Genomic DNA, 27,842 nt, shown 5'->3' on the forward strand with positions numbered 1-27,842 from the left:
GCACCCACAGGTTCGGTCATTTTTCAGGGATGGCTGTTATTGCTGTCACAGAACATGTCATCAAGGAGAAAAAGAGAACTGGGGGAGGGGCTTTCACCATAGGCCCTCACTGGTTTTGGCAACATGGCTATGGAGACCCCCACTCCTAACCCCATGGGACCATAGAAATGCTCCCCCCCAACCAAGCCCATCACTCCTCCACCAATCCCATTGGACCAACAGGTCAACCTGGACCAGCCCTGCCCCAGAATCCCCCCTCCACCACCTGCCCTCTGGATTGCACAATGGTAAAACTCGAGACTATTTCACTACTGCAGCTGCTGGCATGGCCCCTCCTCACCCCTGGAGATGGAGGGTCCCCAGGCAGCATGAAGTGTACTGGAGACTACCCCATACCCTCCCCGCAGCCCCCACCCACACACTCATACACATACAGCAACACCCCCTCTCACCCAGAGGCACAGCATGTCTACACACACTCGCTTGTGTATAAAGCAACTCCCACGGCACATACACACTCATGCCGTGGGCTGCACACAAACAGACGTTCACACACAAAGCCATGAGATGCCGCCCACCCACACATTCATGTGCACGCACAGGCACACAAATGCAGACTCACGTTCCAACTCAGCCCCACGCACCGTTCAAGTCACATGTGCGCACACTCGCCCCACATCCTAACAACAGACAACACGCTCCAAACACTTCATTTGTGTCGGGCATCGTACTGAGTGCTCTGCATGTTTCATCCTGCTTCATTGTCTAAACCCCTGCTGCTCAAATTATCTGTGGACAGAGTTTCTCTCTCTCTTTTTCTTTTTGACTGTCCAACCCATTGAGGATCCGATATGTGGTCTGTGAATTCAACACCCAAACTTGTCCACACCCTGTTATATTAGATCAGTCCACTGATGACATGCTTGGATGCTGTGGTCATGACAAGATGCCATACAAGTTTCGAAAATTTCTGTACCTATCTTGTCATAGACCAGTCACGAACTATTTCAGGACAGACACCAGCCTTACAGATGAGGAAACTGAGGTATGGCATTTTGAAGAAATGCCCACAGTTACACAGCTAGTCAGGTCAGAAGCCCAGATCAGAACCCAGGCATTCTGCACTAAAACCATGCCATAAGACCCCTCCAAACTTGGACACAGAGTTGTACTCATATGCACAGCAGAAGACACACACTTGCAAATATACATATGGGAAGCACTCCAGACATAAACATACACACTACAGTAAACACATATGTATGCACACAGAAATAAAGGCACAAGCATACAGATGTGTCTGTTTTGTTAAGCAATAAGTCCCCAGTCCCAGTACAGTGCCTGACACTCAGTGGGCACTTAGAAAGTATCTGAATGAATCAGTACCCTTGTGCCTATTCACATTTCTACCCACCAAGTCACATAAAAGCATGTATATAGACTGTTATATGTGGAGGTGCTAAAGCAGCCAGTTAAGAGCACAGTTTGGGGGTTCAGGTAGATGAGAGTTCAAATCCTGTCTTTACTATTAACACTGTGTGACACGGGAAAGTTGCTTCACCTCTCTCAGCCTCAATGTCATCATCTAGAAAATGGAGGTTAATTCCTTATTTACTGAGCAAATTCATATTAACTGTCCACATGTGATGTTCAATTGCCCAGTGCTGGGAACAGAGCAATGAACAAAACAGACAAAAACGCTTGCCCACATGGAGCTCACGTTCTGGTGGGGACAGACAGGCACTTAAACAATTAAACACAATATGTTAGATGGGAATGAAGCCATGAGAAAAATAGTGGGGAAAGGCTTTGGGGAGTTCGTGAAGGGGGGTGCCATTTTAAAATAGAGTTGGTGGACACAGAAGAGCATATAAGATCCCTTTTGTATGAAGGTCAAGAACAGCCAAGTCAATCAATGGTGATAGAATTCACAAGAGTAGTTACTTCTGGGAAGTGCAGAAGGAAACCTTATGGAGGGCTGGAAGTATTCTACTTCCTGATCTAGGTGGTGGTTACGCAGGTATAGGCACATGTAAAAAAATCATCAAGCGTAAAGATCAATGCACCTTACACACTTTTGTATGTTATCTCTCAATTCACAAAAATAGCATGGCCAGGGATGGCCTCACTGAGAAGCAAAGAAAGAGCCGAAGAAATAAAGAAGCAAGCGAGTGAGTGGCTCACCAGAGAGGAGCTTTCCAGGCAGAGGGGACAGCAGGAGCAAAGGCCTGAGGCCAGAGGATGCCTGGTGTGTTTCAGGAGCAGAAAGAAGGCCAGGGAGGCTGGAGCAGAAAGAATAAGGGGGAGAGTGGGAAGAGCTGGGGTCCTTCTTGGGCCATGATAAGGACTCCAACTTTTCTCTGCCTGAGATGAAAGCTCATGGAGTGTCCGAGAATACAAGTGCATGATCTGATTTTTAAAAGGATCACTCGGTTTGCCCAGTAGAATGATGGTGGGGGTGTATCAGTCAGGATTCTCCAGAGGAACAGAACCAGTAGGACATATATTAAAGATTTATTTCGAGAAACTGATGAATGTCATTCAGTTGGCAAATCCAAAATCTGTAGGGCAGACTGGCAGGCTGGAAATTCTTGGGCAGGAGCTGATGCCACAGTCCAGAGGCAGAATTTCTTCTTCCTTGGGGAAACCTCAATTTTGCTCTTAAGGCCTTTCACCAACTGAATGAGGCCCACCCAGATTATCGAGGATAATCTCCTCTGCTTAAAGTCAACTGATTGTAGATGTGAACCACATCAACAAAATACCTTCACAGCAACACCTGGATTAGAGTTTGAACAACTGAGAACTGTAGCCTAGCCAAGCTGACACATCACAGAGACAGTTTGGAAATCACCATTACAATCCTGGAGGGAGAAACGGTGGCTGGGAACAGGGCAGTAGGAGTAGAGGTGGTGAGAAGCGATTGGATTCTGGATGTAGCATGAAGGTAAAGCTGACATGATTTGCTGATAGGTTGGATGTGGGGATCAAGGGGGGGCTCCACGGTGTTTGGCTTGAGCAACAGGAAAGATGGAGCTGCCACTAACTAAAATGGGGCACACTGCAGGAGGGGTGGGTTTGGGGGGACACTGAGAATTCCATTCTGAACATAAGTAAGGGATGCCTATCAAACATCCAGTAGGCAGTTGGAGAGAAGAGTCTGGAGCTAGGGGAGTAATCGGGGCTACAGATATAAATCTGGGAGTATGGGGTTTGTCCAGAGTCGTCTGGTGAAGACAAAGAGGAACAAAGGAGATGGGGGTAAATGCAAGAGTGACACTGTAGGGAGTGCGGTGGAGCGTGGCGGATGAGGACAGCGCAAGGGTGGTAGTACTGGTGCATCACTGCAGGGAGGGGGATTGCTGGAATGAGGATCCTGGAGGAAGTGACCTAGGAATATAGGAGGGAGTGGTTGGGAATTTGGGTCCTTACAATTAAAATGATTGAGGGGCTGCTGATGTCAAGGTCAAGTGAGTGACCATAGGAGGTAGGGCGGAAGGTAAGGAAAGAAGTCAAGGACCTGGGGGGTGGGGTGTTGGCAGCATCCTCCCATGTGGTTATTGAAAGCATCAAAATGTTGTACCAGAGTCACGTTGGAAAGGCTGGTGGGCATGATAGCAATCCAGGAACTAAAATATTCAAGGCATGAGGGGCAGGGACCCCCAAACTGGGGATAGATCTGTAAGATGTCACAAGGAGGATAGTGGGAGGTCCCTGACAGCCTGAGACTCAACATAACAGACTCTACCTTGCAAGACCTTCGCGAGCGCTACATAGTTAACAGATGCCAGTGTCCAGCAGAGAGCATGGCACATAGTGGGGACTCAGTGCGTGTTAATCCCTCACTACTCCCCGGAAGCATCCCTGGGAGCCAGGGGCCCAGGCGCAGGTTGAGCTCCGCCTTCCTTCCACGGAGCCACGCTGCCCCCTGGTGGCTGGGGCCAGTAGCAGGCCAGAGCCGAGCCCCAGACAGGAAGCACTGGCAACCTGGGGTGAGTGGGACACGGTGGGTGTGTGACTCCCTGCCCCCTGCTCCCCATCCAGCCAAGGTCCAGGCCAGTGTGTGGGGAGCTCGAGATACAGTGATGGGGCAGGAAGCAGAGAAGGTTGAACCAAAGGTTATCAACTGCCCTAGAAGCTGCTTTCAAACCCCTCATTAATAACACTGTCTCAGGTCCAGGCTGTTGGCCTCAGAATTCCTCTACAGGAAGAACTCAGGAGCAGCCAATCTGGTTGAGATGAAGGACTAGGAAATTTTTCATGCAGCTATAAATACCTAGCCGGCATGCTATTTGTCTTGAGATGGAGAGCTTATCGGAGGTGGCTTGGGGAGGGGGCAGCTGATGGAGACTGCCACCCCCGGCACCCCCACTGTACACATTTTATCCCTGAGTGCTCACAAACATCCAGAGACAGTTATGCCCAGGGGTGTACTATTAAGTGTGTAATAACCAACTTTCCAAGTGTATTTCATGAATGCTGGTTGACATTTTCATTTAAGTTAAGGGGTAAGATAAAAGTAAAACAATGAAAATTATGTTGGAACTTCACTTATTCCCTAACGACATGAGTTACTTCTTTGCTAAATCAGATAACTATTGGGCCAGCCCGTGGCTCACTTGGGAGAGCCTGGTGCTGACAACACCAAGTCAAGGGTTAAGATCCCCTTACCGGTCATCTTTTAAAAAAAAATAAAAATAAAAATAAATAAATAAATCAGATAACAGTTTTCAAACACTGGAAGAATATTCCCTCAATTTTTTGCGCTATTCATAATGTAACAGCTACAAACACAACACACTTTCAAATTTAATCTGTATTAACATTTTACCCATCACTTTCTTAGATCTAGGCAATCAACAAAACAATAAACCAACCAAGCCCTGATTTGCAGCAATTGTCATTTTCCATGGTGTAAATACTCCCACCAAGGCCAATTTCAAACTACCAATGTGAGTCACTGAACACAGGGTTGGGAGAGAAGCTCAATAACATGTCATTACACAGTATGTCCACATTACAGAGATAACAAATGCAAATAATCTCAAGAGCACAGACAATAGTAACATGGAGTAAAATAATTAGGAAGTGATTAGCTTTGAGTGTTTTCTTTTTGCAATAATTTATGCTATTTATACAATTTAATTTTTAATAATATTTTGAACAACTGGCTCACAAAAATTCCTGAAAATGTACAAATTGGCTCTTGTGAGCCAGTATGAACTGGCTCCAACACAATACTGCGCTGTTATCCCATTTTACAATAGTGGAAACTGAGGCTCATAGTGTGGGGTGTCTTTAGCCCTCAAGGCCAAGCAGAATGTGGCCAGGTTAGGATAATACCCAGGGATATTTTACTCTAAACTGAATTCTTGCAACTGTTGCCTAGATTTTCAAACTCCCTTCTTTCCCCATTCTTTGCATCCCTAGAGCAGTTCTGTGCAATATATAGAATCTCCTCTTCCTTCTCCCCACTCTTCAAAGCCAACTCTCTGGAAACACCAGCCTGAGGCTGGGCCCTACCTCACACTATTCCAGGGACCCTAAACCCCAGAGTAAGCCTCTGAGTCCACAGAAGGAGTCCCTGGGTCCAGGAAAGAATGAGGAAGGCCTGGCCCAACCAGCACACACTCAGGTGACCTGTGCCATAAACCCATCTTTAGTTCACACTTGTAAGTGCAACAGGGGGTGGTAGAAAGACTTGTGGGGCCTTACGGAGCTTTGATGGGATCTCACTGATAAACCTGCAACCTTGGGCAAGTCGGCTCACTTCTCTGAGTAAAACGGGCTTATAATCCCTACCCTCAGAATTGCTATGACAATTATCTAGAGACTGCCTTCTTTTCCCCATTTCCTTAAATGGTGTGATTCAGTGGATGCTGGGGAGCCCCTTGCTTGTCCCTGGTGCCTGGCATTGACCATGAAAGGGTCACACCCCGGGTTTGCAGCACTGCCTTTTTCCAGCTGCTCTTTCTAAATCCCACTTCTCCTGGAGAAACAGCTGATAAATCCTGAGTGCTCTCAGGAGTGAGTTTACCAGGCTTCCTCCCTGACCGAGGCCCTGGGGACTTCCCCTCTACCACCTCCCTTCCTCCTCTAGGTGGGAAAGGGCAGCAGCCTGACCCTCCCAGCTCCAGGCCCATAGCCAGAAGCCTTGCTTGAGTCTCCCCACGAGGGGAGTCTTTATCTCCCCAGAAGGGACCCTAACAGCTCTCTTCTCCACTTCACCTGCAGTCCCCCAGGTCATTCTGAGAGGCTCATGGTTTACTGCAACCAGCCTTTAATGTGTCTGTCCCTGCCCTTTCCTAGCCTCCTCCCAGCTGCCCAGAGAGACCATTAACCCTAGCCAGTGACTAGCTGATGGGAGACTATCAGATGACTTCATCCTCATCCTGGCTCTGCCACTATAATCCTGTGTAACCTCAGCAAGTGGCTTCCCTCTCTGAACCCTGTCTATCCATTCAGCAGACATTTCTTGAGTGTGTTCTGAACACTAGACACTACGCCAGGCACTAGGGTTATACCTGGGAACAGGAGAAATGAGGCCCCTGCCTTCATGAACTCTACAGTCCTTATTTAAACAAATACACAGAATAATGGCAAAAGGTCATAAGTGCTGGGAAGAAAACCAGCAGGTCTTCTCTGTGATGCCAGCCATAGGGGACAGCAGACTTTAGGTGGAGTGACAGCGAAAGTATCTTTGAAAAGCAAGGAGAATTTGACCACAGAGCTAAAGGATGAGAAGAAAGCAACTACATTAAATTCCGAGGGACCCTCTGACTCCTTACCCACAGCAGGAGAGGGCTGTCTGGGCGCTCTCGGGGTTCTAATGAGGTGCCCCGAGGACCTTCTGGGGCACAAGGGAGGGCTTTGTGGGCCAAGCTCCATCTCCCAACTTTACTATCTCCAGAAAAAAAAATCTGCTTCAACCGTTTTAAAGATTAGATTTAGATGTTGTTTTAAGCAAAAATGATATAGCTTAAAAATATTCAGAAACTACTAGAATACTACTCACTACTGATGAGATGACTGTTAAAGACTCAGCTCCACATTTTAGGATTTCTGTGTTTATGAAATGGAATGGCTGCTGGTTCACAGAGGAGGGAGGGGGAAGTGTGCAGACGCCCTGGGAAGGACAGGACCGGGCAGGGCAGGTGAAGCTCCTGTCCCTCAAGCAGTGGACTCTGGAAATCAAAGAGCTTCTAGCTGTGTGACCTTGAGCAAGTTATTGAACCTTCCTGGACCTCAGTTTCCTCTCTCTTGACATGCAGATATATGTTTCCTATGGCTGCTGTAACAAATCATCACAAATGTAGCAGCTGAAAGTTATCATCTTGTAGTTCCGCAGGTTAGGAGTCCAACACAGGTACCATTAGGCTAACATCAAGGTGTCAAGGCTCTTGTTCTCTTGCCTTTTCCAGCTTCTAGAGGCTTCCCGCATTCCTTGGCTTGTGGCCCCTTCCTCAATCGCCAAAACCAGCCACGTTGCATCTCCCTGTGATTGTTCTTCTCCATTTCATATCTCCTTCTGCCTCCCTCTTCCACTTTTAAGGACCTTTGTGATTACATGGAACCCCCAGGATAATCCAGGTTAATCTCCCGATTTCAAAAGTCAGCTGATTAGCAACCTAATTCAATCTGTAACTTTAATTCCCTTTGCCATATATCCTAACATATTCACAGGTTCTGGAGGTTAGGACATAGACATCTCTGCAGAGCCATTATTCTGCCCACTACAGGGGGTCACATTCCCATCAACAGCCAAAATTCTGAGGCTCAGAGCACCCCCACAACCTGCTCTATAACAAGGCCTCCTTTGATCCCCCTGCTGGGGCCCTCTGCAGCCACCAGTATCTGTTGGGGAAGGGCCTGGGGTACTATCATTTTGCAAGTGCCCCCATATTTCTGTGCCACAACCATCATGTCCCCCCAATCTGTAATTCTTCCTACACATGCTGAGTCTTCCTCTCTGCCACAGATGGCCATAGTAGCCACACATATTAAACTTATGTGTGCCAGACACTGTGCTATATGTGATGGCCATAGTAGCCACACATATTAAACTTATGTGTGCCAGACACTGTGCTATATGTACTTTAATTACATGACCTTATGCAATCCTTACAGCTCCACCAAGGAAGAAGTATTAATGTTGTTCCCATTTTATAGGTGAGGAAACTGAGGCACAGAGATTTTAAGTAATCTACCCAAGAACCACTAAGTGGTAGAGCCAGGACAGAACCCAAAGCCTGGCTTTAGAACCCCAAGTCCTAACAAGACACTGCCCTGCCCTACACAGGCCTGAGGAGCCTCTTCACCCCTCCGTATGCAGACCCTTACTTCCCCACAACCCAGACCACTGACAGGACTATCACTTTTGACAAGGCTTTACTGAAGGCTCAGGAATGATGGAAGGAATATTCAGCACAGACAACACATCCCAAGAGCTTCTAGGGGGTGTGCCTCAGGCTCCCAGGCCCAGCCCCAGCCTCAGTCCCCCTTGGTCCCACACACACACCCCATGAATGAGGACTACCCATCCCCACCAGCAGGCGTGGCCTGGAGCTGCCTTCACTCCTGAGCCAGGCCCAACCTTAGTGAGGCCTAAAGAGAGGAAAACATCTGTCCTCCACATGCAGCTGGAATGATCGCAGTCTCAGTCCACAAGCACAGGTGAAAGACAAAGGACACATCTTTATGAGCTACAAAACATGTGAAACAAAACTGACAGAACTGAAAAGAGAAATAGGCAAATTCACAATTATGATTAGAGACTTCAATTTCCCTCTCTTAGCAATTAATTGATAGATCAACATGTGGAAAACCAGCAAGGACACAGAAGAACTCAACACCATCAACCAATAGGATCTAAACAACATCTATGGAACAATCCGCCCCACGATAGCAGAACTCACATTCTTTTCAAGAGCCTGTGGAACATATACCAAGACAGACCATATCCTGGGCCACAGAACAAACCTCACTGAATTTAAAAAGAATTAAAGTTATACAATATATGTTCTCTGGCTACAGTAGAATCAAACTAGAAATCAATAGCACAAAGATAACATGAAAATCCCTGAACTCTTGAAAACTCAGCAACACACTAAATAGTCTATGTGGTCAAAGAGGAAGTCTCAACAGAAACTTAAAAACACATTGTCCTTGGGCTGAGCCCGTGGCGCACTCGGGAGAGTGCTGCGTTGGGAGCGCGGCGACGCTCCCGCCGCGGGTTCGGATCCTATATAGGAATGGCCAGTGCACTCAAGGGCTGAGTGCCGGTCACGAAAATGACAAAAAAAAAAAAAAAAAAAAAAAAACACATTGTCCTTAATGAGAATAAAAATACAACATATTAAAATTTGTGGGACACAGCTAAAGCAATGTGAAGAGGGAAATTTATAGCACCAAATGCTTACATCAAAGTAGAGGAAAAATCTCAAATTAATAATCTAAGCTCCCACCTCAAGAATCTAGAAAATAAATCTAGAAAAAGAAGCACACAATAAACATAAAGCAAAGAGAGGAATGAAATAATGAGAAGAGCAGAAATCAATGAAAATGAAAACAGAAAAGCAATAAAGAAAATCAATGAAACAAAAAGCTGGTTCTGTGAAATGATCAATAAAACTGGCAAACTTCTAGCAAGACTAATGAAAAAAAAGAGAGAAAAGACATAAATTACCAATATGGGACATAAAACGGGATGTTACTACAGACCCTGCAGATGCCAAAATAATGATAAGGGAGGGCCGAGCCCGTGGCGCACTCGGTAGCGTGCTGCGCTGGCAGCGCGGCGACGCTCCCGCCGCGGGTTCGGATCCTATATAGGAATGGCCGGTGCACTCACTGGCTGAGTGCCGGTCACGAAAAAGACAAAAAAAAAAAAATTTAAAAAAAAATAAATAATGATAAGGGAATACCACGAACAACTCTACAGGCATAAATTTGACAACTTTGATGAAATGGACCGATTCCTCAAAAAGTGCAAACTACCACAACTCACTCATTTGAAACAGATCATTTGAATAGCCCTATAACCATTAATGAAAATAAATTAATATTTTTTTAATTCCCAAAAGAGAAAATCTGCAGGCCCAGACAATTTCACTGGAGAACACTAATAAATGCTTAAAGAAAAATTAAGCCAATTCTACACAATCCTTTCCAGGAAATACAAGATGAGAGAACACTTCCCAATTCATTTTATGAAGCTAGTACTACCCTGATACCAAAACCAGAGGAAGATAATACCAAAAAGAAAATAAGAGATAGAGAGAGAGAGGGAGGGAGAGAGAAAGAGAGAAAATTACAGACGAATATCGCTCATGAATATAGATGAAAACTCCTTAACAAAACATTAGCAAATAGAATTCAGCAATATATAAAAGAATTGTGCACCATAACCAAGTGGGGTTTATTCCAGGGATGCAAGGCTGGTTCATTATTCAAAAATCAACCAATAGAATCTACCAGATTAGTAGGCTAAAAAAAGAAAAATTACATGATCATATCAATTTATGCAGAAAAAATATATTACAAAATTCAAAATCCATTTATGATTTTAAAAAATAGTCTCAGAAAACTAGAAATAAAAGGAGAATTTCCTCAATTTGATAAAGAGCATCTACAAAAAACCTACAGCTGACATTATACTTAGTGGTAAAAGACTGAATTCATTCCTCCCAATGTCAGGAACAAGGAAGGGACGCACACTCTCACCACTCTTATTCAACATAGTACTGGAAATCCTAGCCAGTGTAATAAGGTGAGAAAATTAAGTAAAAAGCATACAAATTGAAAAGGAGAAAATAAAATTGTTCCTATTTATGGAAAATATGATTCATAGAAAATCCCAAGGAATCTACCAAAAAAATTAAAAACAAACAACAACAAAAAAAGCCCTCCTGGAATGAATAAGTACAGCAAGGTCATAGAATACAGGATTAACATACAAAAATCAGGGCCGGCCCGTGGCTCACTCGGGAGAGTGTGGTGCTGATAACACCAAGGCCCCGGGTTCGGATCCCATATAGGGATGGCCAGTTCGCTCACTGGCTGAGCATGGTGCTGACAACACCAAGTCAAGGGTTAAGATCCCCTTACCGGTCATCTTTAAAAAAAAAAAACATACAAATATCAGTCATATTTCTGTATACTAGCAATGAACATGTGGACACAAAAGTTAAAAATATAAGAGCATTTAAAAACATTCCCAAATAGTGCAATGTTCAGGTTTAAATCTAACAAAACATATACAGGAATTATATGCTGAAAATTAAGAATGCTGATAAAAAGAAACCAAAGAAGATGGAGAGAGAGAGACATACTATATTCATGGATTGGAAGACAACATAGTAAAGATGCCAGTCTCCTCAAATTGATACACAGATTTAATGAAATTCCTAACAAAATCCCAGCAAGAGTTTTTGTGGATATAGATAAAATTGTTATAAAATTTATATGGAAAGGCAAAGGACCTATAATAGCTAAAACAATCTTGAAAAAGAACACAAAATGGGAAAAATCAGTCTACCAATCTTCAGGACTTATATGAGTACATAGCCATAGTAATCAAGACAGTGTGGTATTGGTGGAGAAACAGACACATAGATCAACGAAACAGGATAGAGAACACAGAAATGGACCCACACAAATATGCCCAACTGATTTTTGACAAAAGTGCAAACACAATTCAATGGAGGTGTTATGATTTATGACTGTGTCTCTTCCAAAATTCAGGTGCTGAAACAACGTCAATGTGATGATATTAAGAGGGAGGACCTTTAAGAGATGATTAAGTCATGAGGTCACCTCTCTCATGAATGAGATTAAGGCTCTTACAAAAGAGGCTTCACACAGCTGCTACTTACCCTTCCACATCTGCCTTCCACTGTGTTAAAGGCAGCATTCCTCCCCTCTGGAGGGTGCAGGAACAGGACGCAATCTTGGAAGCAGAGAGCAGCCCTCACCAGACAACTGAAACTGCCAGTGCCTTGATCTTGGACTTTCCAGCCTCTAGAAGTGTGAGAGATAACTTTCTGTTCTTTACAAATTATCCAGCCTCAGGTATTTTTGTTATAGCAGCACAAAGGGACAAAGACAGGAGGAAAGATAGCTATTTCAAAAAAGTGGGGGGACTGGGCATCCCAAGGCAAAACTAATGAGCCTCAACTTAAACCTCATCCCTTACACAAAGATGAACTCATATAGATCATAGACTTAAACATAAAACAAAATAATAAAATTTAGGAGAAAAAAAAAGAGAGAGAAAATCTCTGGGATCCAAAGCTAGGCAAAGAGTTCTTAGACTGACACCAAATGCATGATCCATAGGAAGAAAATTTGATAAACTGGTATATTCAATTCCTGTGGCTACTGTAACAAAGTACCACAAAATTGGTGGTTTAAGGCAACATAAGTTTATTCTCTCACAGTTCTAGAGGCCAGAAGTCTGCAAGCAGTATGACTGGGCCAAAATCAAGGTGTCGGCAGCTGTGCTCCTTCTGTTGGCTCTAGGAGAGAATTCATTCCTTGCCCCTTGAGTTTCTGGTGGCTACTAGAATTCCTTGGTTTGTGGTTGTATCATTCCAATATATGCCACTATGGTCACACTACCTTCTCCTCTCCCGTCTGTGTTGAATCGCCCTCTACCTCTCTCTTATAAGGATATTTAGGTCCCACCCCAATAATACAAGATAATCTCCTCATCTCAAAATCTTTAACTTAATCACATCTGCAAAGGTCTTTTTTGCCATATAATGTAACATTCACAGGTTCCAGGGATTAGGGAGTATACATCTTTTGGGGGGAGGGCATTATTCAGCCTACCACAATTAGGCTTAATCAAAATTTTAAAATTTTTCTCCAACAAAAGATCCTAAAAGGATGCAAAGACAAGATACAGACTAAAAAATGTTTGCAAACTATGTATCTGACAAAGGACTAATATCTAGAATATATAAATAACCTTCAAAACTCAACAATTTTTTTTAAAAAATCTAATTAGAAAACAGACAAAAGACATAAAGAGATATTTCACTGAAGAGGATATACAGATGGCAAAAAAGCACATAAACATTTTCAACATCATTAGCTATTAGGAAAATGCAAATTAAAACCACAATGACTTATTACTACACACCTATGAGAATTACTAACATTTTAAAAATAGTGACAATACCAACTGCAGACAAAAAAAGTGGAGAAACTAGATCACTCATACATTGCTGGCTGGAATGTAAAATGATAGAGCCACTCTGGAACACAAATTGGCAGTTCCATTAAAAACTAAACATGCAACTATCACTCAACCCATCAGTTGCACTCCTGGGCATTTATCCAGAGAAATAAAAACTGCTGTTCACACAAACACCTGTAAACAAATGTTCATAGCAGCTTTATTTGTAACAGCCCCAAATTGGAAACAACCTAAATGTCCTTCAACAAGCGAATGGTTAAACAAATTGTACTATATCCATGCATGGAACCACTTCTCTGCAACAAAAAGAAACAAACTATTGATACTTGCAGCAACTCGAATACTTCTCTAGAGAATTATACTAAGGGGCGGGGGGGGGGGGGGAGAGATCCCCAAAGCTTACATAAGTATATGACTCCATTTATATAATATTCTTGAAATGGCAAAATTATGGAAATGGAGAACATTCTGGTGGTTGCCAGGAGTTAAAGAGGGGGAAGTAAGCAAGTGGGTATGTCTACAAGAGGGCAATCAGGGATTCTTGGGCTGATGAAATGTTCTGGATCTTAACTGGACTAATGTCAATATCTTGGTTGTACTACTGTACTGTAGTTTTGCAAGATGTTTCCATTGGAGGAAACTGAGTAAAGGGCACATTGATTATTTCTTACAACTTCATGTGAATCTATAATTATCTCAAAATAAAAAGTTTAATTTTTTTTAAAAAGACATATGAAATAAAAGCCCAAATTTTATATTAGATTCAACAGGCATAAAATTCATCAAATTTTTAAAACTTACGCTCTTCAAAAGACACCATTAAGAAAATAAAAAGGCAAGCCACATACTGGGGCAAAATATGTGCAATACATATGTCTAATAAAGAACTCATATCTGGAGTAAAGAACTTTTATCATTCAATAACTACAATACAATTAAAACCACAGTGAGATACAACTTCACAACCCACTAGCATGCCTAAAATTAAAAAGACTGACAATGTCAAGTGTTAGCAAAGATATATAGCGAATAAATTGTCACATATTACTACTGGGAATACAAAATGGTGCCCGTGTTTTGGAAAACTGCATGGTGGTCACACCTAGATATTTACCCAAGAAATGAAAGCACATATTCACTAAGAGACTTTTTATAGGAGTGCTCTTTGATAATAGCCCCAATCTGGAAACAACACAAATGTCCATCAAAGAGTGAATAAAAAGGAACTATTGATGTACACAAAGACATGGATGAACCTCAAAAACAGCGTGCTTAGCAAAAGAAGATGGACACAAAAGACTACACTGTATGATTCCACTTATATGAAATTCTAAAACTAATCTATAATGACAGAAAGCAGATCAGTGGCTGCCTGGGGGCTGGGTGTCGGGGAGGAAAGTGACGGCAAAGGAGTAGGGGGACGTTTTGGGGGTGACAGAAATTTTCTATACCTTGATTGTGGTGGTGGGTATAAAAATTTGTCAAAATCACCCAACTGTACCCAGATCATGTGTTTCATTTTATATACATTATAACTCAATAAGTTTGATTTTTTAAAGACAAAACCCACAAGCCCATATTTTGTCTTAGATTTAACAGACAAGAAAGTTTTCTAGTTCAATGCTTACATTTGTGAATGCTTATTAAAGTTTCTAAGTGCTTACTCTAAATTTCTGTACTTCACCCTTCTTCCGCATGGATAAAAACAGCTCACACCGCGGCTGTGGTCCGCGGACCACTCTGCTCCACTTGGCTCACTGCTGCAAAGCCCTGCTGCAGCCTGCCCTTGCAAACCACGTGGGAAAGCCGGGAGGCACCTGACCAAGCCCGGGGTCACTGGGTCTGGAATACGGGTTTGCGCTGCAGCCGCAGGACCCGGTACGTGTTGAGGCCGGGCACGTCGAAGCCGGGGGACAGCCCGTGGCTGTCCAACGGGTAGAAATTGACGAGCTGCCCGTGCTGGGCCTCGAGCGACAGCCAGGCGTCGCCGAGCGGCAGCGCGCACGGGAACTCGCGGCCCACGTGCAGCTGGAAGACGCGGCCGCGCAGGTGGCGCAGCTCCAGCGTGCGGAACGCAGGGGGCACCAGCGCCTCCACGCGGGGCCCGAACTGGCGCAGGTGCAGCTCGGCCGCCGGCCCCGCGCGCACCTCGTAGAAGGTCAGGTTGGCGAAGGTGAAGTAGCCGGAGAAGGGGCGCGCGCTGGGCGGCGGGGCCGGGCTGAGCTGCGCCTCCCGAAAGGCCCTCTCCATGGCGGGCAGGAGCAGGTCGTAGGCCTGCGCCACCAGGTCGGCCCCGGGCGGCCGCGGCCCCGCCAGCAGCAGCACGAGGCCCAGGCGCAGCGGGGGCACCAGCGAGAAGGTGGCGGCGTAGCCGTCCAGGTCGCCGTCCTTGCGCACCACGCGGTAGCCCCGTTGCGCGTGGAACTCCCACGGGGTGCCCGTCTCGTTGGCGAAGTAGCCGCCCGGGCAGGCCAGCAGCGGCGCCAGCAGCGTCTTGGCCGCGTCGGGGCGCAGGAGCTGCCGGGGCCCGCTGCCCAGGAGCGCCACGGCCAGCTTGGCCAGGTCGGCGGGGGTGGAGTACATCTGGCCCGAGGGGCGGTACCAGCCCAGGTCGTAGAGCGGCGCCGGCCGGCCGCTGCCGTAGAAGCCAGCCGCCAGGCGGGCGCGCACGAGGGGCGTGAGGTCGAAGCCAGTGTCCGCCATCCCCAGAGGCTCCAGCACATTCTCCGAGATCCAGCGCTGGTAGTCACCATGGGCGGTGTGGGCTGCCAGGACATGGGCCAGGAGCGAGAAGGCCAGCGTGCTGTAATGGCACCTGGAAGGAAAGCGGTGGGACCTGGAATGTGGCCTCGGAAAACACCTCCAAGCCCTAAATAGCCCCCCTTCCCCACCTGTTCAAGCTGTCTGAAATGCCACCAGGGTTTCATTAGACTGGGTGGGGAAGGAACCTGCTTCACTGTTTCCCAGATGGTCAGACCCAGAAGTGACTTCTGCTGTCAGTGAACATAACTCTGTCTTCTATATCTGGGTAGACTAAGGCCAGAGAGGGGCAGGAGATTGTCCAGGGTCCTACAGCAGGTTGGAGGAGAGCTGGGCTCAGCAAGGCTCCTGGGAAGGTGGTAAAGCAAATCTTGTTGGTCCTTTACACTTTAGTGTGATTTACTTAACCAAATGGGAAATTAGTCTTAGACTGTTCTGGCTGAGGGGTGGAGATGATAGTGATCCTGTAGCTAAAGGATAACAAATAGGAAGCAAGAACTCAAATAGGAACCATGGCAGACACCAATAATCAATGAGGCCTCTTTTCTTTCCCAGAGTAGATGCAGTTTCAGAATCTCTAAAATAGTGCCTTGGGAAGGCACAAAGACGGATGAAAATTCACGAATCCTCCTAGCATTTCTGAAATTTCAAACGCCTCATTTTTGGAGCTGAGGAAGGTGAGGTTCACAGAGGTAATGTGCCTCACCCAAGGTCACACAGGATGTTAGTGGCAGAACTGAAAGCATCTCTCCTTTCTCTGCATCACCTGAACCGTTTCTTTTTTAAGGGAAGCGAGGCCTGAAATTCAGCATTTGGAGAAGCAGAGGAGCAAGTTTGGGAAAGGGAGCGCTGCCCAGAGGCCTGGAAAGAGACGTCTGAGGCAGAGGCATGCCGGCTGTCCTCTGTCCAGCTCCAGAGCCCCACTGCTGTCAGAATTCGGCTTCTCTGCTCAGGGCCACCCAGCTATCCACGCCCAATCTCATCAGCGTCACATTTATTTCCATCATGGCAAATCTGTCTTATTTGTTCACCACGGCTTCCTCACGAGAATGCAAGCTCCACAAAAAGGGTCCTGGACAGATTTGTTCACTGCTGTATCTCAATGTTCAGCACATTCTGGGCAGACTAGGTGTTCAATACATGTCAAGCTGATGAATGAAAACAACAGGAGTTCCAAGCAGAACTGGATTCTGGGCCCAGCTCTCCCCTGCCCCACTGGCCTCCCCGCTCCTGGCTGTAATCTTTCCAGCTGTGGAATAGGGCTTTTATTCAGTGATCCCCGAGGTCTCTCCTGACTCCAACCATCTAGGATGAAGCAATGTCGGCTCTTTCCCAGGTGGGTGGGTCTCCTCAGGAGGTGCCTAACGTGTGGCTGGGTGTCAGGGTGCACTCTTCACCTGGTCTCCTCACCTGGTTCCTGGGTCTGCCACCAACACGTCATCCTTGAGTAGGCTCAGGGCCTCCTGGGTGCTGCCCCTCCACAGCAGTGAGGTGGAACGCAGCCTTCTGGGCAGCCCTAAAGAGGAACAGAGGTCAGATCTGCTGTGCCCAGCTGAGGGTGGGATAGTGGGCCCCTGGGTGCACTCCCTCCCCCACCTTCCATAGGTTGAGAGAGAACAACAAAATTATTTTTTAAAAAAATCAAGCGTGAACTCCAAACCTGCTTCCTTCTCTTCCTGCCTGTGTTTCACTGGGCAAGTCATTTACCTCTCTGAGCCCCAGTCCCTCATCTGTAGCATGAGGGAAACAACTCCTACATCATAGGGCTGGTGTTAGAATTAGATGAGATATGAGGTTTAGCATAGTGCTTGGCACATACTAACTGATCAAAAAATCATTACTATCATCAACTATAGAGAGTTTAATTTCGATAAACTTCTTGAGGTCAGTGACCAAACAAGTTTTGTGGAACTTGGCTTCTCCAGCCACTTGCAATGTTCTGTTTATTGGATGTGACAAGTATGGGAAGGATCACAGGATTGGGATTTCTTCCATCCATCCACTCATCCGTAGTCTTTGACCATCTGTTGTGTGCCAAGGACTGTTCTAGGTGCTGGGGATTCAGCAATGAACAAAACAAAGTCTCTGCCCATGTGGAGTTTACATTCTAGTGGAAGGGACACATGATAAGCAAGTAAATGTTCACACAGTGGAGAAAAATAATTCCATGTAAGAAGGGAGGGATAGTTATTTCTTGGAAGGTGGTCAGAGAAGGCCTCACAGAGATGACCCTTCAGCAGGTGAGACCTGGAGGAGGTGAGGGAGGGAGCCATGCAGCTCAATTAAGAAGAATGTCTTGGACAGAGGGAATGGCAGGTGCAAAGGCCCTGAGGCACGAATGTCTTGACATGTTTGAGGAACAGTGTGGAACAGCCAGTGTGGCTGGAGAGGAGTGAGAATGGGAAGACTTTGGAGATAAGAGATATTGGGGGTGCAGGCACCAGATCTTATAAGGCGCTGTGGGCTACCAGAAGTACTTAGCTTTCCCTCTGAATACAATGGAGCCATTGCAGGGCTTTGGAGCAGAGGAGTGACATAATTCGACATGAATTTTATCAAGGTTGCTCTGACTGCTTTGTGAAAACAGACTGTTGGGGACAATGGCAGAAGCAGGAAAGCCTGTAAGGAGACTTGCTAAAATCCTTGTTTGTGGCTTGGACCAGGGTGCTGGTAGTGGAGGTGGTGAGAAGTGTTAGTGTTGTGGACATATTTTGAGAGGAGAGCCAACAGAATTTGCTACTGGAGGAAGTTGGAGGGTGTGGGAGTGAGAGGTGTCAGGGACAACTACAAGGTTTTGGCTGAGCAACTGGGGGACAAAGTCCTGAGTCCTGGGTTTAAGTTCAGACTCCAGCACATCTTACTACATGGCCCCAAACTATGCTGCTTCTCTGTGCCTCTACCTGCTCATCTTTAAGTGGGCTGAGTACATGCAGTGGTTTCCCTGTGAGGTGTTGCAAGACTTAGAGAATGAATGGAAAGCTCCAGGAGGAGCTTTTTGAGGGTCAATCGTAAAAGATGTTGAGAGCCTAGAATGGAGTTATTCAGGTAGTAGTGTGCTCAGCTGGCCCCTGGGGACTGAGAGGAGACATGTAGGGTATTTTAAATCTAACCACTTAATAGAGACCTATGCTGAGTTCCATGGGTATAGATGAAGAATCCACATTATACCCCTAGAGGGAGTCCTAGAGTCAGAGGCAGGGCGGATTTACAGGGAAGCTCACCCAAAAGTTTAAGCCTCAGGGCTCCTCACCTGTGTGACCAATTTCCAAGGCCTGTATCTAATTTTGAATTTATAATATTGTATCCTTAAAGAGGACCCCCAAAATTATATCTGCATCAGGCCCCACTAAACCTGGGTCCACCCCTGGTTGTAATAACCAGAGCTGTATTGACAAAGGCTCAGAGAAGGTAGGTGACCTGCACAAGATCACACAACTAGGAGGAGGCAGAGCTGGAATTTCAGTGCTTGTGCCCTTAACCACTGGGCAACCCTCAAGAAGACTCTGATCCTGTCCTGCCTGTGCTACCCCAAGAGAAGCCATCCTCTCACTGAGCATCAGGATGTGTGCATGGTAGTGAAACATGCCATGTTTACTGACTGAGACCTCTGGCCTGAATGCACTTTGTAAAATGATAAAATTGTGGGCACTTGTGAGAAATTTCTACCTGTTGGAGTCGATGAGTTTATCACTACAAATATGAGCAACAGAAGGCATTTGGGGTTGGGGCAGATGGTACCTGCCTTCTCCCCCTAGCTGGGTCAGTCACCATGAAGCACGGTGCCCCTCACCCACCTGTCTTCTCTTTAAACAAGCCCTTCCTATTCACAGGTGGTAAATGGGCATAAAGGCCAATGGAGGGTTCTTTCAAAGCTTCCAGAGTAATCCCTCTGCATCCAGCCCATGTCCCTGCCAGCCTTGCTCCCTTCCTGATCCAGTCCTGCCCAATTCCTGTCCCCTGACTTTGTCTCCCAGTATCAGTCTGCTCCTGCCCCTCCACCTTGTCAACTCCGTCTTAGCTTGTTATCATTATTATTATTATATAATTTGTTTTTAATAGGTAATTCATGTACATGATTCAAAATTCAAAGGACACCAAAGGGTGTACAATGAAAAATTTTCCTCTTACCCTTCTCCCAGCCACCCATTTCCTCCCTGGAGGTGACACACTGGAGGTAACCCCATGTTTCAGTCTCTTTAGTTCCCTTCCAAGATATTTGATGCATAGATAAACTAATATATATTTATATATAATACATTTGTGTGTTATATAATACGTACATTACACATGTACATATATTCATATACTCATATACATTATATGTGTATATACTGTTTTTATTCTTTATGTATGTGGTAGCATGCAATATATGCTGTTATGAGCTTTTTTCCTACTTAATATTGTATCTTATTCCATCTCAACCCACAAAGAACATTATTATCCCTTTTTTAGGGTTATACAGTATTTGGTTGTATAGCTGTGTCTTAGTTTATTTAGCTATTCCCCAATGGATGGACATTTAGTTTCCTTCAATCTTTTGCTATTACAAGCAGTGCTGTAGTGAGTAACTGTATACATACCTCATACGATATATGAGTACATCTGTAAGAGAATTTCCTAGAAGTGGGATTGCTGAGTCAAAGGGTATATACTTTTTTTTTTTTTTTCCCCCAGAGATGACCAGTAAGGGGATCTTAACCCTTGACTTGGTGTTGTCAGCACCACGCTCTCCCAAGTGAGCTAACCGGCCATCCCTTTATAGGGATCTGAACCCGTGGCCTTGGTGTTGTCAGCACCACACTCTCCCAAGTGAGCCACGGGCTGGCCTAACATTTTAAATTGTGATAGATATTGCCAGTTGCCCTCCAAACAGGTTGAACCAATTGAAATTCCCACCATTAACCTATAGGGGGACCTCACCAACTCAGTGCATCCATCCTTTTGATCTGTGCAAATCTGATAGGGGAAAATGTGTCTCAGTGTAGTTTCAATTTGCATTTATCTTGTTATAAATGAAGTTGTGCTTCTCTTAAGTATTTTAATATTGTTAAGAGACTTTTCTGCGAACTGTCAATTATGTTGCTATCCTTTATCCATTTTTCTGTTGGGTTCTTGGTCTTTGTTTTAGTTTATAGGTGATCTTTATATATTAAGGAAGATTACATCTTCATTGTAGAATTGTTTGCAAATATTGACTGTTGACTTGCTCTTGACCTAATAAGCAGATTTTGACCTGTCAACTTGATTTTCACCTGCCAACTGACCTTGATTTGTCTACTCGATCTAAATTTCCAGGCTTCACCTCAGCTTTTACCTCCTGAGAAGTTTCTACCACCCAAGCTGTGAGGAGGAGGTATGGCCAGTTCAGAAAGCAAAGCAGAGTGGGCCCAGCCCAGCTGGATGAGAACCTGTTCCTCAGTTCCCCACCTGAAATGATTTGGGTCAGTCTGGGTAAGTTCTGAGACTCTCACCTGACAGCTGGCTGGCCATCCTTCGGAGGGTGACAGGTGAAGGCCTTGGGGCTGGGCCCACCTCCAACAGCCCATCCATCAGGCCTCGTTGTTCAGGGGCCGATGCCATGCCCAGTGGGTTGTTAATGCTGAAGGTGCTGGCATACCTCTCCAGAGGGTCATCTAGGGAGGCTACTGTGCCCTCCTCCCACAGGCGGTACAGCATGAGGACTGGAAATATCTTGGAGATGCTGGAGATCCTGGACAGTGATGAGGACACAAGGGTACAGAGGGCAACCTATTGGCCCCACAACCCACTTCCTACCCTTTACCCCCAGCCTCCAAATTTCTAGTATTCTAGAAAAGCATTGAACCCACCCGTATTCAATGCCTCAGACAGAAATGCACCAGCCCCAGTGGAACTACCTTTGGGATGCTTGTGAACATACCAAAAGCAGTGCGGCTGGTGTGGGATGGATATTCTTGAGGACCTATCCTGTGCCAGGTCCCTTACCAGGCACTTCCCATTCTGGGACAGACCTGGCTTTAGAGGGCACCTCTGCCTCTTACTAGCTGTGTGGCCTTGGGCAAGTTGCTAGACCTTTCTGAGATTCAGTTTCATTATGTGCTTCACAGGTTGCAAAAAGGATTGAATGAGATTGTGCATATAAAGTGCTTGTCGACATGCCTGGCAGGTAGTAAATGTTCGATAAGTGATAGCAAGTATAATTGTTGGCCCCATACCTGGCACAGAGCAGGTGTAACATGAATGCTAATCCCCTCTGGAGCCCTGTAATCCCCACAGCATCCCTGGGAATGACTGTGTTACTTGCATTGTGAGCTTTGAAAATCCTGCAGGTAGCACCCAGGAGGGGAGACTCTGGGTGTGCAGCTGAATGTCCAAGCTGCTTCCATCTGGGCCACTGCTGCCAACTGAAAAGGACCTGGGGTGAGGGTCCAGGAACTGATTATGGTTCCTTTGTGGCACACAGCGGGGTGAGGGGAGGACACAAGGGAGCCTTTTCTAGTTGGAGGCTAAGGGCTCTGCAGAAGGGATTGCTTACTGACCTATTACCCCTGTGGTGTGACATGGGGTACTCACTGGTCTTCTCTGGACCTTAGCCTCCTCTTCCATAAAACTGTCAGGACTTAATAATGGTCCCTGGCAGCTTGGACCCCCAGCCATGATTCTGTTGAGTCTCGCTACCTCCTAGGTCCCCTTGCCCTCCCATCCCTTGCCCCCTCCACAGGACCCTGGAGGTCACCTGGCTGACCTGTACATGGTGTACTCATTAGGGGTCCCAGAAGCCGGGTCTGAACCATTCTTCTTCCCGAAGTTCCCAGTCCAGAGCACAGTGTCATTGTGGATGACGACTGCAGACATGGCAGCCAGGCCTGGGGCAGACATTGCCTGGCGCAGGACCCTGTCCACCTGGGGGTAAAAGAACGGGAAGCTCAGAGCCTGGGTGCTGTAGCCAGCCCCTCCCCCGCTCACACCCCCGCCAAGTCGTTCTGCACACCGCCCATTCCCACAGCCACACCCTGCACACAGACCCCCATGAGCCTCCAGACCACGGGTTCCCAAACCATGCCCTGTGGGGCAGAGCTCCCACCCCGGCTTCAATCAGAGCATTTCCCCTTGAATCTGTTGTAGATGTAGGGCTTCCTCAAAAGGTTTTTGCTCACACATTTCCATAGCAAAATGAATAAGAAGAGAGGGGTTAAAACCACTGATTTAGTCAAACCCTTGTCTGATGCCCTAGAAAACCTCCAGTAGGCTTAGTCTGATACCCTAGTGTTGCAGAATTCACTAGAGAGGGCACCTCAGCCCTCTTTTAACATGTGTTGAAAATACCTCATTATTTTCAAAATATCTCATTACTTTCAATGATGATGCATAATAATGATGATAACTGACATTCATTGAACATTTAGAATGTGCCAAGCATAGCATAAAGTAAGTTTTATGCATTGTCTCATTTAATCCTCACAATAATTCAGTGCTAATTTCTCCCCACTTAATAGATGAGAAAATTGAGTCTATGAGATATGAAGTGACTTGCCTAAGTGGCTAAATGGCTGGTGGAGTCCAGATGAGAACCCTGTGCTAACTCCAGCCCCAGTTCTTAATTAACTGCCAGACCACCTGCCAAGTGATTTTACATATCCTGGGCTGAGCTCTGTCTACTTGTAGTTTCCACCCCTGCACTAACTTTGCCTCCCTGAGCCTCAGTTTCCTCCTCTAGAGATAGGGATTCACAAGGAATGCATATAAGATGTTAGCACAGTGCCTGGCACATACTAGGTGCTCAACAGAAGGCAGCGATGGTTATTATTGTTGCTATTTTTAAAAATTACTGTGACTCCTGGAAGCCACATAGCCCGCTCTGCTCCCGCTCCTTCACAAAAGCCTTTCTGATATCTGCAGACAGTGATGGTGTCTCTGCAGAGGCCCCACCTTCTCTTCTGTGGCCACCTCACCCCCATCCCTTCCTGTGTTCCACAGATGACAGTTTCAAGTGCCCCCACCATGCTCTGCTCATACACTTTGATCGTGTTTCACTTGTTTCTGTGTCTCCCAAGATGAGGGACCCAAGTGGGTGGGGTCTGACTGGCACAGACTAGAGCTGGCTGACACCTCCCTCTAGAGTTTCGCCATCTTTCCCCACCTCCCACCCATGGCCTCTCAGTCCTCTGCATGTGCCGTGCACTCACTCTGCTGCCTCTGGGCCTTTGCATGTGCTGTTCCCTCTGCCTGGGGCACACTCCTCTATTCCCCAAGCACCCTCACTGTGCACACACATCATCTGGGTATCTCCCACTTGCTCACATCTCAGCTTAGACACTGCTTCCTTCAGAAGCCTTCCCTGACCCCAGGACCAGCTCCACTGTGCCTCCATGTCCCCTAAACCTTCCTTTCCTCACTCTTGCCTGTGCATTATTAACGTTTGGCGTCTTGACTGTTTCCCTCACTCCCAGACTAGTATCTTCTTCCTGCCATATCTCTAGTGCCTAGCACAGAGTAGGTACTCAAGAAATTCACACTGAATGAATGAATGCCATGACCAGCACAGAGGGAGTGCCCTCCCCTTCATTCCCCAGGCCTCGCTCCCACCCCCAGTTCCCTCCTGGGCCATCACTGACCTTTTCCAGGGCCTCCTTCAGTACAGGGAGGGGGTGGGTGAGGGGCACAGGCTCAGGGTACCTGGGACACATCTTCACGGGAGCAGAGATCACCTCTGGTCCCAAGGAACCTGGAGGGAACATCATGTGATGAGTAGGATACAGAGAGCAGGACATGAGTCTTAAGGGTCATCCTACAGGGCAGGGAGAGGTGGCAGGAAAGGCCAGAGCCACACCTAGGGACAATCCTCCCAGCTGTCAACAGCCTTATCAGGATATATCAGGGTACTGAGACCAGCCATATGCACGAGGGGCAAAGACAGAGTGTGCCTGGGAGGAGAAGGCATGGTCCCACACTTGCCACCTGCTGTGTGGCTTTCCAGAGACCCATTACTCCACAATTCCTGGTTGGTGGTCACTGTCCTCCCTTCTGTCTTGCTCGACCAACTTCCTACTTCCATGTGGTCAGTGGGCTTAGACGTTCTGTTTCCTTGGGACAGGCTCAGCCACATCTGTCTCTCGTCCCCTCATCGTGATCATATGTGTTTCGGTGGAGAAGTGTGGGTAGACTTGGAACCCCACCTAGGCTTGGAGCTAAACCACAAGAGACAAGTCATTCTGTCACCAGAGCTGACATCAGAGCATCAGGAGCTTGAGTCCATTCTACCTTTGTCCAGGTGTATGGCTTCCTTGGAACTTGGGGAGGAGCTGAGGGCACTGGCAGGACAGGATTCAGGCTGTGATGTCATCACAGCAGCTCCCAGACTTCACCTTATCCTCTAAGGCCGGTGTGGGGTGTTAGGGGTATGAGCCCCACTTGGAGGGCCACCTCCTCCTTGCCTTCCACTCCCTCCTGAGACTCCACCCAAAACTGAGACAAGCTCCCTGTGCTAGGTTCCATATGGCCTTAGGTTTCCTCCCACCTCTGAATCTGGCTGGCTTTGTGACTTGCCTTGGCAAACGGAATGAGGCCGAACTGATTGTGCGACTTCCTAGGCTAGGCCTTAAGGGCCCTGCTTGCTGGGAACACTGCCACCTCCTGGACAGGCCTGGGACAGCGGCCTTGAGAGCAAGAGACCACGGGGAGGGAGAGGCCACCTCCCAGCTGACTTGACCGCTGCCTTGGAGAGAGCCCAGGTTAGACCAGCAGGAGAACGGCCAACCAGCCCACAGAATCATGAGAAATAATCAGCCCCCGGTGTTATAACACCAAGGTCAAGTTGGATTCCCGTACCAGCCAGCTGCCAAATAAATAAATAAATAAATAGCATTTAAAACGTCCATCCAAAAAAGAAAAAAAAACAATCACTCACTTTGAAGCCAGTAGATTCTGAAGTGGTTTGTTACTTAGCAATCAGTAACTGATAGGGCCCCAAACAGGAAAATGACCAACCTTAGGGAGGATCTCTCAACAATTCCATGACTCAGGTGTAGTAAATAGCCTAGACGTCAACAGCCGAGCTTCTCTAACTATCATGGACACACACAAAAAACCACCTGGGAATCTTAAAATGCAGATTCGATTCAGTGGGTATGGGGTGGGGCCTGAGAACCCTCATTTCTAACCACCTCTCAGGTGATGCCAAGGGAGAGTGTGGACCTAGATCGGTGTGGTCTACAGACCCAGGGCTAGTCCACGAACTGTTTGTTCCTCGATTATGACAAATTAAGCATGAAGTTTGAGAGAGCGTTCAGAAACTTTCATAGCCATTTGACAGAGTCATTTGGCATTTGTTGAACCTAATAATTCAAAATTTGCACTTTATTTTGTATGTCTTTTTTAAAAATTTCCCTAATGATTCATTTTTGTGTGTTTATAGTAATTCCAGTCCCCTATCGATTGGTAGTTTGATAGATTGAGGAGCATGTCCCTAGAGGACAAGCCAGCTTGCCCACCTGGGGCTCTATTTGCTTGAGGGACTAAGAGGTCCCTCATAAAGGAATTTACCCTAGAACGAAAGGGTTGGGGGAGAGAAAGAAACTGACAAGAAAATGAAAGAAGCCATTTCTGCAAAAATCTCTGTGGGACTTGGGAGCCCAGGGCACCTCGTTGAGCTTTGAGGCATCTGCAACACAGAACGACACAGAGGAATACAGAGAGCCATTCCCCCCCGCAGTTCAGCAGAGACCTGGGGCTCTGGCCCATCCCGAATCCCAGCAGGTTGGAGGTCCCAGCAGTTGCTATAGCAACAGAGGGTCTGCTGGACCTCACCAGCAGTGGTGGCTCCTTTGCTGGGCCTTGTCCAGCTCAGGAAGGAGAAGCTCCAAGAAATGGCAGCTGCTGTCCGTGGACACCTGTGAGTTGTTCTTCTAGGGTCTTAGATATAGCTGCGGGGAGGCAAGAGGGCATTGTATGAAGGGGACAAGGGCCCAGAGATCCCACTGTGGTGTCTGAAGTCAGAGTAAGGAGAACACTGTTTACACTGAGGTTAACCACCAGGCTAAGTGACTTGAGGAAACCCTGGTGGTGGCATTAGGGTCCTCATTTCATACACAAGGGCATCGAGGCACAGAGATGTCACAAGACTGGCCAAAAGATGCATAGTTAATGAGAATTGGGGTCAGAATGGGGGCCAGAGCTTCTGAGTCTAAATCTTACGGTCCTCCCCTACACCCTCAAGTTAGGGGTAGCAGCTCAAAGCCCAGGAGGACCCTGGGGGTGGAGAGGAACTCCAGGTTGTTCCTGCACTCACCGGTCTTCAGCTTGGGGAGGTGATACTGCCACAGGAAGCAGCCAGTCATGACCACTGAGAGCAGGAAGAAGAGGCTGCAGGAGGTCGCATAGACCCACTTCTTTCTCACTTTCAGCAAGCTGGGCAGCCGGGCAGCCTGCAAGAGCAAGAATGCAGAGCACAGCACCTTAAGGGTCAGCCAGAGGGAAGAAAAGGACCCCTACCCTGGCCCCTCCTATGCCACAGGTTCGCCCAGACATCACAAGAGCCCACAGCTTTGGAAAAATTTCTCCCTTGTAACAATAAGGCTCTTCCCAGAGTGACCCCTTCAACAGCTCTGCCTTGCATGCCAACACCCACACTCCTGTGCCCTGCTTGCCAGGTCCTCACCCCCCGCCCCCCATGTACTTGGTGAAATATCTTAAGACCAGCTGAAATGCCACCTCCTCCAGGAAGCCTCCCCAACTCTCCTCACCCATGTCCCCTCCCAACACACTTGGAACAAGCCTCTGTGATGGTGCAAATCCACTTCTCCCTGAAGTATGAGAGCTGTTTACTACATTAGCTGATCTACCTCATAGAATGTGAGCTCTACAAGGGTGGGACCGCTTCTTCGCTTTTTCTCCTCCATGGCCT

At 46.8% G+C, this 27,842-nt stretch overlaps 1 protein-coding gene across 1 annotated transcript; it reads right to left on the minus strand.

Moving 5' to 3' along the window:
• Positions 1-15,034: 15,034 nt before the first annotated feature.
• Positions 15,035-27,291, minus strand: LACTBL1 (lactamase beta like 1). Its single transcript, XM_063103666.1, has 6 exons — positions 27,228-27,291; positions 24,556-24,665; positions 22,686-22,843; positions 21,433-21,671; positions 17,372-17,477; positions 15,035-16,016 (listed from the first exon to the last, which is right to left on the minus strand). Exons 1-6 carry the CDS (start codon positions 27,274-27,276, stop codon positions 15,035-15,037), a joined length of 1,644 nt encoding a protein of 547 aa, XP_062959736.1. The 5' UTR covers positions 27,277-27,291.
• Between the last annotated feature and the right edge of the window lie 551 nt (positions 27,292-27,842).

The sequence above is a fragment of the Cynocephalus volans genome, chromosome 8 (genome assembly GCF_027409185.1).
Source record: "Cynocephalus volans isolate mCynVol1 chromosome 8, mCynVol1.pri, whole genome shotgun sequence".
Taxonomy (NCBI): domain Eukaryota; kingdom Metazoa; phylum Chordata; class Mammalia; order Dermoptera; family Cynocephalidae; genus Cynocephalus; species Cynocephalus volans.